This window comes from Leucoraja erinacea, chromosome 33 (assembly GCF_028641065.1).
Source record: "Leucoraja erinacea ecotype New England chromosome 33, Leri_hhj_1, whole genome shotgun sequence".
NCBI classification, from domain to species: domain Eukaryota; kingdom Metazoa; phylum Chordata; class Chondrichthyes; order Rajiformes; family Rajidae; genus Leucoraja; species Leucoraja erinaceus.
The window spans coordinates 18,471,065-18,485,073 of record NC_073409.1 but is presented as its reverse complement, the minus strand read 5'-3'; the positions used below and the strand labels follow the sequence as shown (position 1 = coordinate 18,485,073).

At 41.8% G+C, this 14,009-nt stretch overlaps 1 protein-coding gene across 2 annotated transcripts in view; it reads right to left on the bottom strand.

Moving 5' to 3' along the window:
* The window catches only part of wdr93 (WD repeat domain 93), a 64,683-nt gene that overhangs the window by 27,399 nt on the left and 23,275 nt on the right, over positions 1-14,009 (bottom strand). For both annotated transcript variants that reach the window (XM_055661488.1, XM_055661487.1), the window contains exons 7-9: positions 7,849-7,930; positions 4,788-4,968; positions 3,960-4,030 (exon numbers count right to left, since the gene is read on the bottom strand). In XM_055661488.1, coding sequence (XP_055517463.1) covers positions 3,960-4,030; positions 4,788-4,968; positions 7,849-7,930 — 334 coding nt within the window. The remainder of the gene's footprint in view (positions 1-3,959; positions 4,031-4,787; positions 4,969-7,848; positions 7,931-14,009) is intronic.

Sequence of the window (14,009 nt, the reverse complement as noted above, 5' to 3'; positions counted from 1 at the left end):
ATCATAGATTTGCAGTTCGGATGATGGGATGTAATTGTGACTTGACACTGACCTATTGACATGAAACCTAAGATTGACAAATATAGCCAGATCAGTCGCAAATGCAAACTTCGGAAACTTAATCAATCCAAATTGAGAAGGGGCCACATCATAATTTACTATCTAAATGGCGTCAAGGGAAAAGGGGAAGTACAACGGGATCTGGGGGTCCTTGTACATCAGTCTATGAAAGTAATCATGCAGGTACAGCAGGCAGTGAAGAAAGCGAATGGCATGTTGGCCTTTATAACAAGAGGAATCAAATATAGGAGCAAAGAGGCTTCTGCAGTTGTACAGAGCCATAGTGAGACTACACCTGGAGTATTGTGTGCAGTTTTGGTCCCCTAATTTGAGGAAGGACATTCTTGCTATTGAGAGAGAGCAGCGTAGGTTTACAAGGTTAATTCACGGGATGGCGCGACTGTCATATGCTGAGAGAATGGAGCAGCTGGGCTTGTACACTCTGGAGCTTAGAAGGATGAGAGGGTATCTCATTGAAACATATAAGATTGTTAAGGGTTTGGACACCCTAGAGGCAGGAAACATGTTCCTGATGTTGGGGGAGTCCAGAACCAGGGGCCACAGTTCAAGAATAAGAAGTAAGCCAGTCAGGGGATATGGGGAGAAGGCAGGAATGTGGTACTGATTGGGGATGATCAGCCATGATCACATTGAATGGCAGTGTTGGCTTGAAGGGCCAAATGGCCTACTCCTGCACCTATTGTCTACTGTCTATAATGTTGTGCTATATTCCAAACAAACTGATGATGAATAAAATGATCATACACATTCTAAGATAGTGAATGGGTTGTTTAGAAAAATGTGTATGCCAGCCAAATCCTTTCAAAGCTAGGGACTGTAGAATCATCTAGCTTTGTCCTTCATGACTCTACAGACATTATGCAGCTAAGATGGAAAGTGCTTTATTCCTTGCATTGATATGCGTTACCTTGATAGCTACAGCATTCAAACAAAAATCTTTAAGAATGGCCTTGTTCCTTCAGTTTTCTATCTATATTACTAAATCTCTGATCTTGACCGCTTTTGGCCCACTGTGCTGCAATTTCCGACAGAACGCCGCCACCTACGGCCGTCATTTTTGGCCACAACGCCCAGAGCCCCCGGCCTTACGGGTGCGGAGGATTTTTCCCATCGATGACAAATCAGAGAGATATTAATGTTTTTAAAAAATTCACCATTCTCTCTGCTGCCCCTGCTGGAGGGAGGGGGAGGGACTATAAAACCAGGAAGTGGTGTGCCTCACTTACTCTCTGCAAGATGGATGAAGGAAAGGGTCACGTCCCTCTGTGCTCTGAATAACACTGAACAAATGTCTACACAACTGTGTACCCTTAATGTGGTTTGAAAATGAAAATATGGTTTGTTTGAAGTAAAAAGGCACTGCCTGCAAATGGTTGTTTGGATGCTTTGGCTTGAAGTTGAAAGGCAGTACTTACTGCAAATGGTGGCATGAAGTTGAAAGGCACTACTTACTGCAAATGGTGGCATGTAGTTGAAAGGCACTACTTACTGCAAATGGTGGCTTGGGTGCTTTGGCTTGAAGTTGAAATGCACTATTTACTGCAAATGGTGGCTTGGGAGCTTTGGTTTAAAGTTCAAAATGCACTACTTACTGCAAATGGTGGCTTGGGAGCTTTGGCTTGAAGTTTAAAAAAATCACCATTCTCTCTGCTGCACCTGTTGGAGGGAGGGGGAAGGACTATAAAACCAGGAAGTGGTGTGCCTCACTCACTCTCTGCAAGATGGATGAAGCCAAGGGTCACGTCTCTCTGAGCTCTGAATGACACTGAACAAATGTCTACACAACTGTGAGTACCCTTAATGTAGTTTGAAAATGAAAATATGTTTGTTTTTTTGAAGTAAAAAGGCACTGCCTGCAAATGGTTGTTTTGGGTGCTTTGGCTTGAAGTTGAAAGGCACTACACTGCAAATGGTGGCTTGGGAGCTTTGGTTTAAAGTAGAAAGGCACTACTTACTGCAAATGGTGGCTTGGGAGCTTTGGTTTAAAGTTGAAAGGAACTATTTACTGCAAATGGTGGCTTGGGTGCTTTGGCTTGAGGTTGAAAGGCACTACCTACTGCAAATAGCGGCTTGGGTGCTTTGGCTTGAAGTTAAAAGGCACTACTGCAAATGCACTTACTTCCTGTTTGCACTGTATATTGATTTTAGATAAAATGCTACACTTACGGCTGTGATTTTTGGCCATCTTACTCAGTCCCCCCTCCGCTGAGCAGATGCAGAGAATTCTTCCCATCAATGAAAAATAAAAGTGTTATTAGTGTTTAAAAAATGTTGAGAATCTCTCTCCTTTCAATCACGCCCTGAAAGCCACACCTTTTCCAGTGGGAGGGGGAGGGGTTATAAAACCCGGAAGTGTGGTGTGGCTCAGTCTCTGCATGATGGGGGAGGGAGAGGTCATGACTCTGTCTGAGCTGTGAATCAACTGAAGACACTGAATGTCTACTGAACCGTGAGTTTGGTGTTTTGTGTGGTTTTATGGTGGTTTCACCTTGCATGAAATGGTATGAAGCTGCATTTGAATTTGGTGGCTTTGGACCCTGCTTGAAGTGGAATAAAACTGCACTGAATTTGGTGGCCTTGCACCCTGCTGAAAGTGGTATGAAACTGCACTTGTATTTGGTGGCCTTGGATCCAGCTTGAAGTGGTATGAAACTGCACTTGAATTCGGTGGCCTTGCACCCTGCTTGAAGTGGTTGGAAACTGCACTTGAATTTGGTGGCCTTGCACCCTGCTCATAGTGGTAAGAAACTGCACTTGAATTTGGTGGCCTTGAACCATGCTTGAAATGGAATTTCAAGAAATAGTCATGAGTCAACTGCCAGCCCACCAGCCGTGAGTGAACTGCCAACAGATCAGGCTTCAGGGACTGAGCTGCCACCCCAAGAACCCATACCAGCACTCCAGAAAGCCCCCCCCCCCCCCACTGGCCACCAATATTGGAATTGGTGGAGAGGTGGAATATTGCGTCGGGGGATCAGCCCTCCCTTGTGAACTTGGGACCCAACGGGTCCCACTTAGTCTAGTGTTAGATAAAATCTCAGAACAATGCACATTTTATACAAATCAATAATGTAGCAGCACGGTGGCGCAGCAGTAGAGTTGCTGCCTCACAGTGACAGAGACCCGGGTTCGATCCTGACTATGGGTGCTGTCTGCACAGAGTTTGTACATTCCCCCGTGACCTGCGTGGGTTTTTCCCGAGATATTCGGTTTCCTCCCACACTCCAAAGACGTACAGGTTTGTGGGTTAATTGGCTTGGTATAAAAATAAGTTGTCCGTAGTGTGTGTGGGATCGTGGTAACTCAGTGGGCCGACGGGCCTGTTTCATACTGTATCTCTAAACAAAACGAAAAAATGATCATGTGGTGAAACAGTTTGATTTTTTTTAGGCTATTGCGCTCACATTTTAAGGTACATTGTTCGTAGATTCTCCATAGATATTAGCCAAAAGAGACCTGCAACGTTAAGTGGCTACTGAGTTCCCAGTCTTGGGTGAATTTTTACAGCAAAGGGTCACGTGTAGGTTCGAAACTTTGCTTTTCTGGGAATGTTACAGAAAAAATAATCTGAAACTGTCATGTATTTCCTTGCGAACAACAACACTGCTGAGACCAAGGGAAGACATCATTAAGTCTTGTCATCATAAGGTCACAAATGATAGGAGTAAAATTAGGCCATTCAGCACATCAAGTCTACTCCATTCAATCATGGTGGGTCTATCTCTCCCTCCTAACCCCATTTCCTGCCTTCTCCCCATAACATCATCAGTTATGCTTTGTGTAGACTTACAGATAAGGGAGACAAATAAAACACAATCTTCCCCTTCGATTAACAAGGGTTTTTTTTAATATCAAGAAAGGAAAAGGAAGCATCTTACCAACTTGTGTTTTCTGCTCCAGACCCACTGGAAGTAGCCGTCCAAGATTTAGAAAATGAATTGTTGGTTGACTGAAACATTCGAAAAATATTTATACACTTTGGTACAAAATACAAATGCTTAAATGAGCAAAGATGTGTTCAAAAAAATCCATCCAGTTATTTTGCTGAATGTATTAAGAGTTTATACTTGTGCAAATCTCCCATTTTAGATGTTCTCTGGTTTTGCATTGTTACTTCAGACCAATGCACATGATGTACAGTTTTAATTAGATAATCATCTTATCAACTTGCTTATCTTTGTCATGTGTGAGGAACCGGGGCAGCCAAGGGTAACCTACATGCTCATAGAAAACATGCAAACTCCACGCAGACAGCCCCAGAGTCAGGATTGAACTCGGGTTACCGGAGCTCTGAGGCAGCAGGTCTACGAGCTACTCCAGATGGGATGGTCCATCCCATTATGCAGTCACTTTACATTGCTGTTTGTAGGGGCTTACTGCATACAAATTATTTGCAATGTCCAAATTATCTGCTGTGTTACTTAACATTTAAACGGTGGTTACGCCGCAAGAAGTACTCAGTTTAGTTTAGTTCATTGTCACGTGTACCGAGGTACACTTTTGTTGTATGCTATCCAGTTAGCGGAGAGACGATACATGATTACAATTGACCCATCCATAGATACTGTAAATAGATTAGCTGTAAATACTTCGAGACATCCCAAAGGAATGTGAAGAGTACAGAATGGAAACAAGTACCTGGTATTTCCTCTAATTTGTACTATTTTATGTAAATGTGTTAATGTGGAAATAGTAATGACAAAAACCTTTGCTTTTCTTCACTCTGTTCTGTTGTGTCTTTAGATAGGTAGGTCTCATACATTTCTTCAAATATTTTCTTTTCTCCATTCCACTGTTGTGTAGTAATTACATGGTTCTGGCCTGTACCAATAATGCTTCCATCATCAAGCTTCTGAAGAGCATCAAATGAATTTTTCCAAATGCAATCTATATGAAAAACAAAATATTGATCTCACATTAATGCAAATGTATGAGTATTTTAGTGGCGAGATCTGTGAGGATGTAAGTACATTTGTTGAGCTATTCCCTTGTGACTGGAAAATGGAACTAGCTGTTCCTTGGCATTGTGTTTTTCTCTCACCCACTTCAGAGGATCTGCAGCAACCATTTACTTCTAGTACATCATTCATTTCCCAGATGACAAGTGAAAATTGTGTGGGAAAGGAAAGGAGTTAATGGGGAAAGAAACAACTTCTGCCCTTCAACTAATCATAGATGATATATTTTCTCCCAGTCTCTCATTCTTTAGTTTTTGTTCACCTAATAACCTTTTCATTTGTATTATTCCTCTGTTCTGGAGAAAGAAATAGAGAAGGGAAATCAAGAATCAGAAGATATTGGTTTGTGAGAGGGGAAGGATTTGAAAGGAACCCGAGGGGCAACGTTTTGGAACGAGGGGCCAGAAGAGGTAGTTGGGGAAGGTACAATAACAATGTTTAAAATACTTTTTACAAGTATATGGATACAAAAGGTTTACAGGAATATGGGGAAAATTCCTGAGATGAGACGAGCAAACATGGGGCATCTTGCTAAAAGATTGTAGGTCAACCACTACAAAAATTGTATCTATCATCCTACCTTAAAAACTTACTAAGGATGGCCAATAACATTTCCTCTGACACCAACCACATTCTGAATAGTGAGTACAATTTGTTACCATCAAACCGGAGGTATAGGGTTCCAAAATTGAATAAGGTTAGAATGAAGGGTTCTTTTGTGCACCAGTCAATCCTTGAACTAAACACGGCGCTTAATCCCAGATCAAACGTACGCTGACGGGCCATAAATGCGTGGTCTTCTGTTATTGTAATGTCTTGTCGAATGTGGGTATTTTGGGATCCTGTCTTGATATCTTGATGCGTGTCTTCTTTTGCCCCTCTTGTCTGTTTTGTGATGCTGTAAATGCAGCTTCTGTGATGCAAAATACATTTCAGACTTGCTCTGACAATAAAGTATTATCGTATCGTATCTTGATCGGCGTGGTCAAGTGGGGCTGAAGGGCCTGTTTCCATGCTGGGTGACTCTAAGATCATGATTTAAGATGTTAACGTTATCTATCTCTCGACAAACGCTTGCCTGTTCTACGTTTTTCAATGATGTCTATATTTTTGACTTTTGCCTCGGATATTGTATCTGCTTGATGCTGGGTGAAACTTCACTGAACTAAAGGAACAACATGACTTGCAGAGACATTTTGGTTTTTAGGTCAATCGTCCACTGTAAATTATCCCTCGTGTGTCGGGAATGGATGAGAAAGGGGGATAGTATAAAACGAGTGTGAACAGGTGATTGATGGTAGACATTGACCCAGTGGGCCGAAGGGACTGTGCCCATGCAGTATCTGACTAATTCACATAGCAATTACCAATCATTATCTTACTGCTTACACCATTCTAATATCCTCGACCAAAATGCAGAAGTTGTTCAATGTAAGTAAACATTCCTCTCTGTTTATCTAGTGGTACATTCAAAGTAATAATTTACCAGAATAAATATGTTCTGCATATTCCAGTGAACATTTCGGTAAGAAATGCACTAAAATCCACATGACAAATCTTTTGCAGGCAATTTTAAGTCAATTTGAATCCTGCTGCAGATGCTGCCTCTGAACAGGATGCTAGTTTGCCTTTACTTCAATCACTTTTCAGAACTGAATCCAGAGCTGAGAGCTGGCTTAAAAGTGGAGATTGTTGTTCCCTGATTTGCCTTGTATTTATGTGTTGACGTTGTCAGGCACTGTTGTCAGGGAGATAGTCCCATTGCCAGTTTACAGTAAATCTTTTCTTAATGCTATTTCCACTTAAGCACAAAAAGAAATCTCCCAATTAAATTACGTGCCTATTATCAATAATCAGGCGAGTTTTTCTTTCAACATCATACATGATGTAATACAAACAACTTATTATAAATCCCAGTATGTACTCAGAGTCATAGTGTGATACAGGCCCTTCACCCAACTTGCCCACACCGGCCCATACGTCCCAGCTAAACTAGTCCCACCTGCCTGCGCTTGGTCTATGTCCCTCCAAACCTGTCCTATCCATGTATATGTCTAACTGTTTCTTAAATGTTGGTATAGTCCCAGCCTCAACTACCTCCTCTGGCAGCTTGTTCCATACACCCACTGCCCTTTGTGTGGAAAAAGTTACCCCTCAGATTCCTATTAAATCTTTTCCCCTTCACCTTGAACCTACATCCTCTGGTCCTCGATTCCTCTACTCTGGGCAAGAGATTCTGTGCATCTACCCGATCTATTCCTCTCATGACCTTTTACACCTCTATAAGATCGCCCCTCATCCTCCAGCGCTCCAAAGAATAGAGTCCCTGACTACTCAACCTCTCCCAATGGCTCAGACCCTCCTGACTACAAAGATATTTTGATGATGAACTTTGACAAAAGCAGCTGGAAAGCGTTGACTGCGAAGGGCCCTCAGCATCGCCATGGACTGCTCTCACCCCAACCATAGATTGTTTTCCCTCCTACCATCCAGGAGGCGCTACAGGTCTCTCCGTTGCCGGACCAGCAGGTCCAGGAACAGCTTCTTCCCTGCGGCTGTCACACTACTCAACAATGTACCTCGGTGACTGCCAATCACCCCCCCCCCCCCCTCAGACACTCCTCCCAACAGGAAAAGCACTATGACTGTATGCATGTAAACAGATGTATTTATTGCTCATATTCTATGTCGCTCTTCCAGGGAGATGCTAACTGCATTTCGTTGTCTCTGTACTGTACACTGACAATGACAATTAAAGTTGAATCTGAATCTGGAAGTATGAGCTGATGCAAATCATTTTGATGTGTACCTGTGATCGGCTTGGGTCTCACTTTCATCACCAGACTTGTAGGTGTCCATTTAATATCTTGTGGATTTGGTAGATTCATTTTCTAAAATGAAATAATATAAATCATGATTGACTTTTGTTTTAATATACTCAAGAGTTAGACTGTATAAAATACCAACATACAGCAAATGAACTGCATCAATAGACTATGCTATTACTTTCTGCCTAACTTTTCTGGCCAGGAGACAACTTAAAGGGTTTGTCAAGATAAAGTGCCAACTAGATGGTAATCTATGAAAGAGACCTGTAGATAACAATGTGCCTAGCAGACTTCATGAAAACAGAGGGATATACATCTATAGAGGTCAACAATATTAATTCACCAGACAGGTTTCTGGGCTTGTGGGTCTGTCATATGAAGAAAAAGTGAGTAGGCTAGATGTTTATTTTCTAGTGTTTGGTAAAAACACGGGTGACCTCATTGAGTAATACACAATATGAAGAGCGTCTAATAGGGTAGCTACAGAAACAATGCTTCCCTGACCGAGTCACATTGTCAAAATAGGAGGTAGACCATTTTGCATTGAAGTTCATCATTCAGAGGGTGATAATTGTTTGGAGTTTACTGCACTAGAGGTTTTTGGAGAATCAGTCATTGAATGTAATTAAAATAGATTGATATATTCCTAGGTATTAGAGGAATCAGTGTATAATGGGATTGTGAAGGAAAATAGCAGTGACATGAATGATCAGGCAGGATCTGATTGAGTGACAGTCGGGAGCTGAATGGTCTACACCTATTACTAATTCTCAAATTCTTACCTAATTCTCATGATAAATTGATAATAGATCCAGGACTGTACATGTTAACTGAATGAGTACAATATTCCAGACATTAAAAAAAATCATATTATATTAATTCTCAACAGACCATTATTTGGCCTTATGCTTCTGACCCTAAGAATATGGTTAAATATTTAATACCTCATGAATTTTAAGCATTTTAACAAGCTAATGCAGCAGAAAGAAGTAATGTGTTATATGTGCATGCTGATATCCTGTGGTGTAATTGGAAGGGTTTTGATAGGATATTTTGTTTGATGATGCATTTTATTTGACAATCTGTCTAATTGCTAATTACCAAGAATAATGTTCTGCCCACTCGTTTTGAAATTGTGTGAATAATTTCCTGGCTGTGAACTGATATTACAGCTGCAACAGACATTTAAGCTGTTAATCATCATTGTTTCGTATTAATTAACAGAACGAAGATGATAGAAATAGGCAGCATCCATTTTGACAGCCATATTGTGAGTTCTAAGATCCTTAGATCAGGGGAACAATATTAACACTCATTGGAGCCTTGCATGACAATTAATTGCAAGCATCACAAACTCACTATAGTTGCACTGATTGCCCTTCCACAACCAGGTGCAGATTTACTAATGAGTTAAAGCCAACATTTGGTGCATTAAACAAAGAAACTGTTGTTTTAAAGTACTTCTCAAGTTGCTCTGATGGCAAGGGTCTTCTGCAATTAATGATGTTTGAAGTGTAGCTATATGTTTTAATTTTCAATCTGGACACAGCAAGGTTCCTTCATTAGCAAAGGGTCGCATGACAATGCTTTGGTGGTGTCATTTGGAAGGTTAGTCCTTGCCCTTCACCAAATAACATCCGGTGATCTTTAATAACCACGGATGGATGTAGGTTGTCGTGGGTGTGGTCGTAGATGGACGTCCTATGAGCCGACGGTTGTCGGTAGCTTAATGTCGGCTAGTTTAATCCCTCATCTGAAACACAGTGCAACTTACCAACCATTCTATACGACTAAACTCTTTTAACATTCCACATTATCATAGACAGGAGACAATTTAACCCAACATTCCTTTGGTATATTTCTCTAAATATTCTCATTCTCTTGCGCCTGCAAATATTTTTCATTCCGAAAGTAAACCAATTCATATTTGATATTACTGGTGATTCGGTTTTAACTTTCATTCACTGTGTTCCAGATTACAACAACTCCATGAAAATAAATTATGACCTTGTTTTTGCCAATACCTCTGTGTCCCTAGTTTACAATCCTGGGCCACTGTCAATCATTTCTCATTGTTTACTCCATAAAAAAACATTCGCTATCTAGAAATCTCAATCAGATTCTTTTTTTCCCCAAGGAGGTTCTTCTTAAACCAAGGTCTCCAGTTGCTCCATAGGTCACTCATCCATCGCCACACTCTGGGACATCTCTTTGATATCCTTTCTCATTATGCCCCTGTCCCACTTAGATGAGTTTTTAGGCGATTAGGCTGTCGCCACATGGTCGCCGGGATGATGTCGCCTGCATGGTCTCCTCAGTCGCCCAAAGAGTCGTAGACGTTTTCTGGTCGCCGCTGGATTTTGAAATGTTCAAAACTTTTCTGCGACAGTCGGCGACCGTGGGCTTCTCGTAGCTTGACTTCTGCTGACATAGGTGCTGTCGTAGGTGCTGGTTAGCAGTGCAGTGGAATCCCTATTTCATTATAGATCAATAGTATCTTGTAGTGCTGAAGGGATGAACTCCCTGGGCACCGTCACCAACTCGGCAGAGGAGGAGGAGGCCAAATCTCCTGATAAGGAGGTACTTAAGGCCCCTATATTTGTTAGTTAACGGCGGGGGAGAGGGTGCTGAGGTAAAGCTCCCGCCTCGCAGTCGCCTGGTCAAGAGCGCTACCCACGTAAGAGTATTTTGTTTCGTCTACCGTTACCCTTTGCAGAGCAAACTGTGCCTCTGCCTGCTCGAACCAGATGTCAGGCTCTTCAGTCCACAAAGTCGGGAGTTTTACTGCAACGACGTTGTTATCCATCACGATGTGTGATGAACGTCGGGGTCACCAGTTGTAGCAGCCCGGATGAGGTCAGGAAAAGGCCAGACGCCAGGCAGGTTCAGAAGTAGTTTAATGAAGTCTCGAGAACACACCGCACCCCAGCGAGCAGGACCTGGGAAACCACGTGGGCAGACAATCGTCCCTGTCCCTCAAGAGCCAAGGGGGGTGACCCAAGGAGTGGCCTAACCCACAGAGACCACCACAATGTCACAGTAAATGGCAGGGCTCAGAGTGTTTGTAGAACAAGAGGGATCAAGTAGTGCAGGTACATAGTTGCTTGCAAGTGGTGTCAAGATAGATACATTGATCAAGAAGTATCTTAGCACTTTGGTTTTCATCAATTAGGGTTCTGAGTATAGACGTAGGGATGTTACATTCCAGCTGAGACCACAGTTGAAATATTGTGTTCAGTTTTGGTCAGACTGTTCTAGGAAAGATGATATTAAGCTGACAGAGAAGATACGAGGATGTTGCCAACACAAGGGACTGAGCTACAGGGAATGGTTGGGCAAGCTAGGGCTATTCCTTGAAGTGTAGGAGAATGAGAGGTGATCTTGTAGAGGTGTATAGATCATGAGGGAAATAGACAGAGGGTAATCACAAAACAGAGGCCATTGGTTTAAGGTGAGAGAGGAAAGATTTAAAAGGAACCTGAGGGGCAACTTTTTCACACAAAGAGTGGTGGGTATATGGAATAAGCTGCCGGAAAAGGTAGTTGAGGTAGAAAGTATAACTGTTTAAAAGGCATTTGGACAGGTACGTGGATAAGAAAGCTTTAAGCGGTTTAATGGGCCAAACACGGGAAGGTGGGACTAGTGTAGATGGGGCAGTGTGGCCGGCATGGACAAACTGGGCTGAAGGGCACTGTTTCCATGCTGTGTGACTATATCAGCAGGTGACAGTTCTCCAGTGCTCTGTGGATAGCCTGATGAGTTTGAGTACGTGATTTTGTGATCGATGTAGGCAGATTTCTCCTGCAGAACTAAGAGCATCTCACAACTACAATCATCACTTAGCATGTTCAATAATCCTTTACTTCCGCAATCCCATAGTCAGTGCAGAGATTCAGCAATTCCCACTGCCGTTTGAAATTTTTACCAACATTTTTTTGCAACATCTCCAAGACCTTGTCATCATTTACACCCAAAACCTGAAACAGCATTCCTGTTTGTGCTCAATAGAGTTTGAATACAACAGCAGTGACTCAGGAGAGGCCTTTGAGTATGAATATTATAATACAAGCCCCATTATAGAGATTTTGGCTGACATTTCTGCACTGTACTGAGTATTACAGCAACAGAATTTGCTTCTTTTAGATAAGGCATTAAATTGAAGCCTGTAGTGGACATAAGAGATACTATAATCCTATTATGAAGAATCACAACTGTTTCTCTGTTTTACCCACTGAGTATTTTTCCCTTGGCTGATATTGCTAAAACAATATCTGCCAATTAATCAACAGCTATGCATGAGACCTAGCTAAATACACATTGGTTGTATCGTTTGCAACATTACAAGTCACTCAATTTATAAAGAACTTTATACTTAATGACTCTTAATGACTAACTTAAAATTAGCTATAACGTATTTTGGGAAGTCTCAAACTCTAAATCCTGCAATAATTGCAAACAATTTATTTCTGAATATTTTAAAGCTACCATTAAAACTTGGAAAGCTATTACATTATCTCGCATCAGCTAAAAGTTTTCACCCTCAAATCTTTTGGCTAAGTTAAATTAGCAACAATTGTGATAATGAAGCATTTATCGAGTCACAGAGTCATTAAGAGTAAAACAGACCCATCGGGCCAACTTGCCACGTGCCCCATCTACACTAGTCCCGCCTGCCTGTATTTGGCCGATATCCCTTTAAACCTATCCTAGCCATGTACTGTACCTGTATAAATGTTTCTTAAACGTTTCGATAGTACCTGCCTCAACTACCTCCTCCGGCAGCTTGTTCCATATATCCACCAACCTTTGTGGAAAAAGGTTACCCCTTAGGTTCCTATTAAATCTTTCCCCCCTCACCTTAAACCAATATCCTCTGGTTCTCGATTGCCCTTCTCTGGGCAAGAGACTCTGAGAGTTTACCTAATCTATTCCTCATCCCTCATCCTCCTGCGCTCCAAGGAATAGAGTCTTTGCCTGTTCAACTGCACCCCATAGCTCAGGCCCTTGATTCCTGGCAACACCCTCGTAAATCTTCTCTGCACCCTTCCAGCTTGTACATTATTTTTAAACAATGTCCAAAACCTGAGAGAGTGAGGTAACTACTTCTTTAATGTTGGATGTGGAGACGGAAAAGGAAATGTAATATTGGAGTTTACACTGCACTGGAACTGCTTCAGCGGTTTAGTGGAGGTTTATCAGATCTCAAAGGGTAAATATGTAAGACAATATCTTCAGGAGAGGAGGTGAAAAGTACACAAGATCATGAGATGGCAAAGAAAATTGCACATGAAAGGTATTTCATGCATTTAGTTCACATGAGAGATTATTTCCAGGTCAATTACCAAGCATCAGTAAATTGAAGAAACAAGGAACTGCAGATGCTGGTTTACAAAAAAGGAAATAATGTGCTGGAGTAACTCAGCGGGTCAGGCAGCATCTGTGGAGTACTGGGATGGGTGATATTTCGGGATGGGACCCTTCAGACTAATAGACCCGAAGCATCACCTATCCATAGTCTCCAGAAATACTGCCTGACCTGCTGAGCTACTCCAGCCATTTACGCCCTTCTCATCAGTACATTAGCCCAGCCATTTCTGGGTACAAAACGAGATAGAATAACTGACAGAATAGTCTGACGAAGGGTCTCGCCCGAAAAGTCACCCATTCCTTTTCTCCAGAGATGCTGCCTGTCCCGCTGAGTTGCTCCAGCATTTTGTGTCTATCTTCAGTTTAAACCAGCATCTGCTGTTTTTTCCTACACAAAGCTGATAGTCGCCCAGTATCAAACGTACAGCTAAAGATCTCATCACAATTCACAGGGCACATTTCTCCAGTTACCAAGAGAAAATGGATATTAACATTGTGACTTGTGATTTGTATTTATAACACAGGAAAAATAGTAAATTATGCAATAGATCGACACTTGTGCACTGCCTAGGTGAGGTCTGCTCTGTTATTTTACCAGGTTGTATGCAAAACAAAGCATTTCACTGTACCTAGATACATGCAAAAAAAAGTATAATTGAATCAAATCGATATTGTTTCATTAATTCTGCTTTCGTCCCCCTGTAGTTTTCTCCACTAACATATTTCGAACAGATGTCACGTGTTACACCAGCCCTCTACATAATTCACATATGCC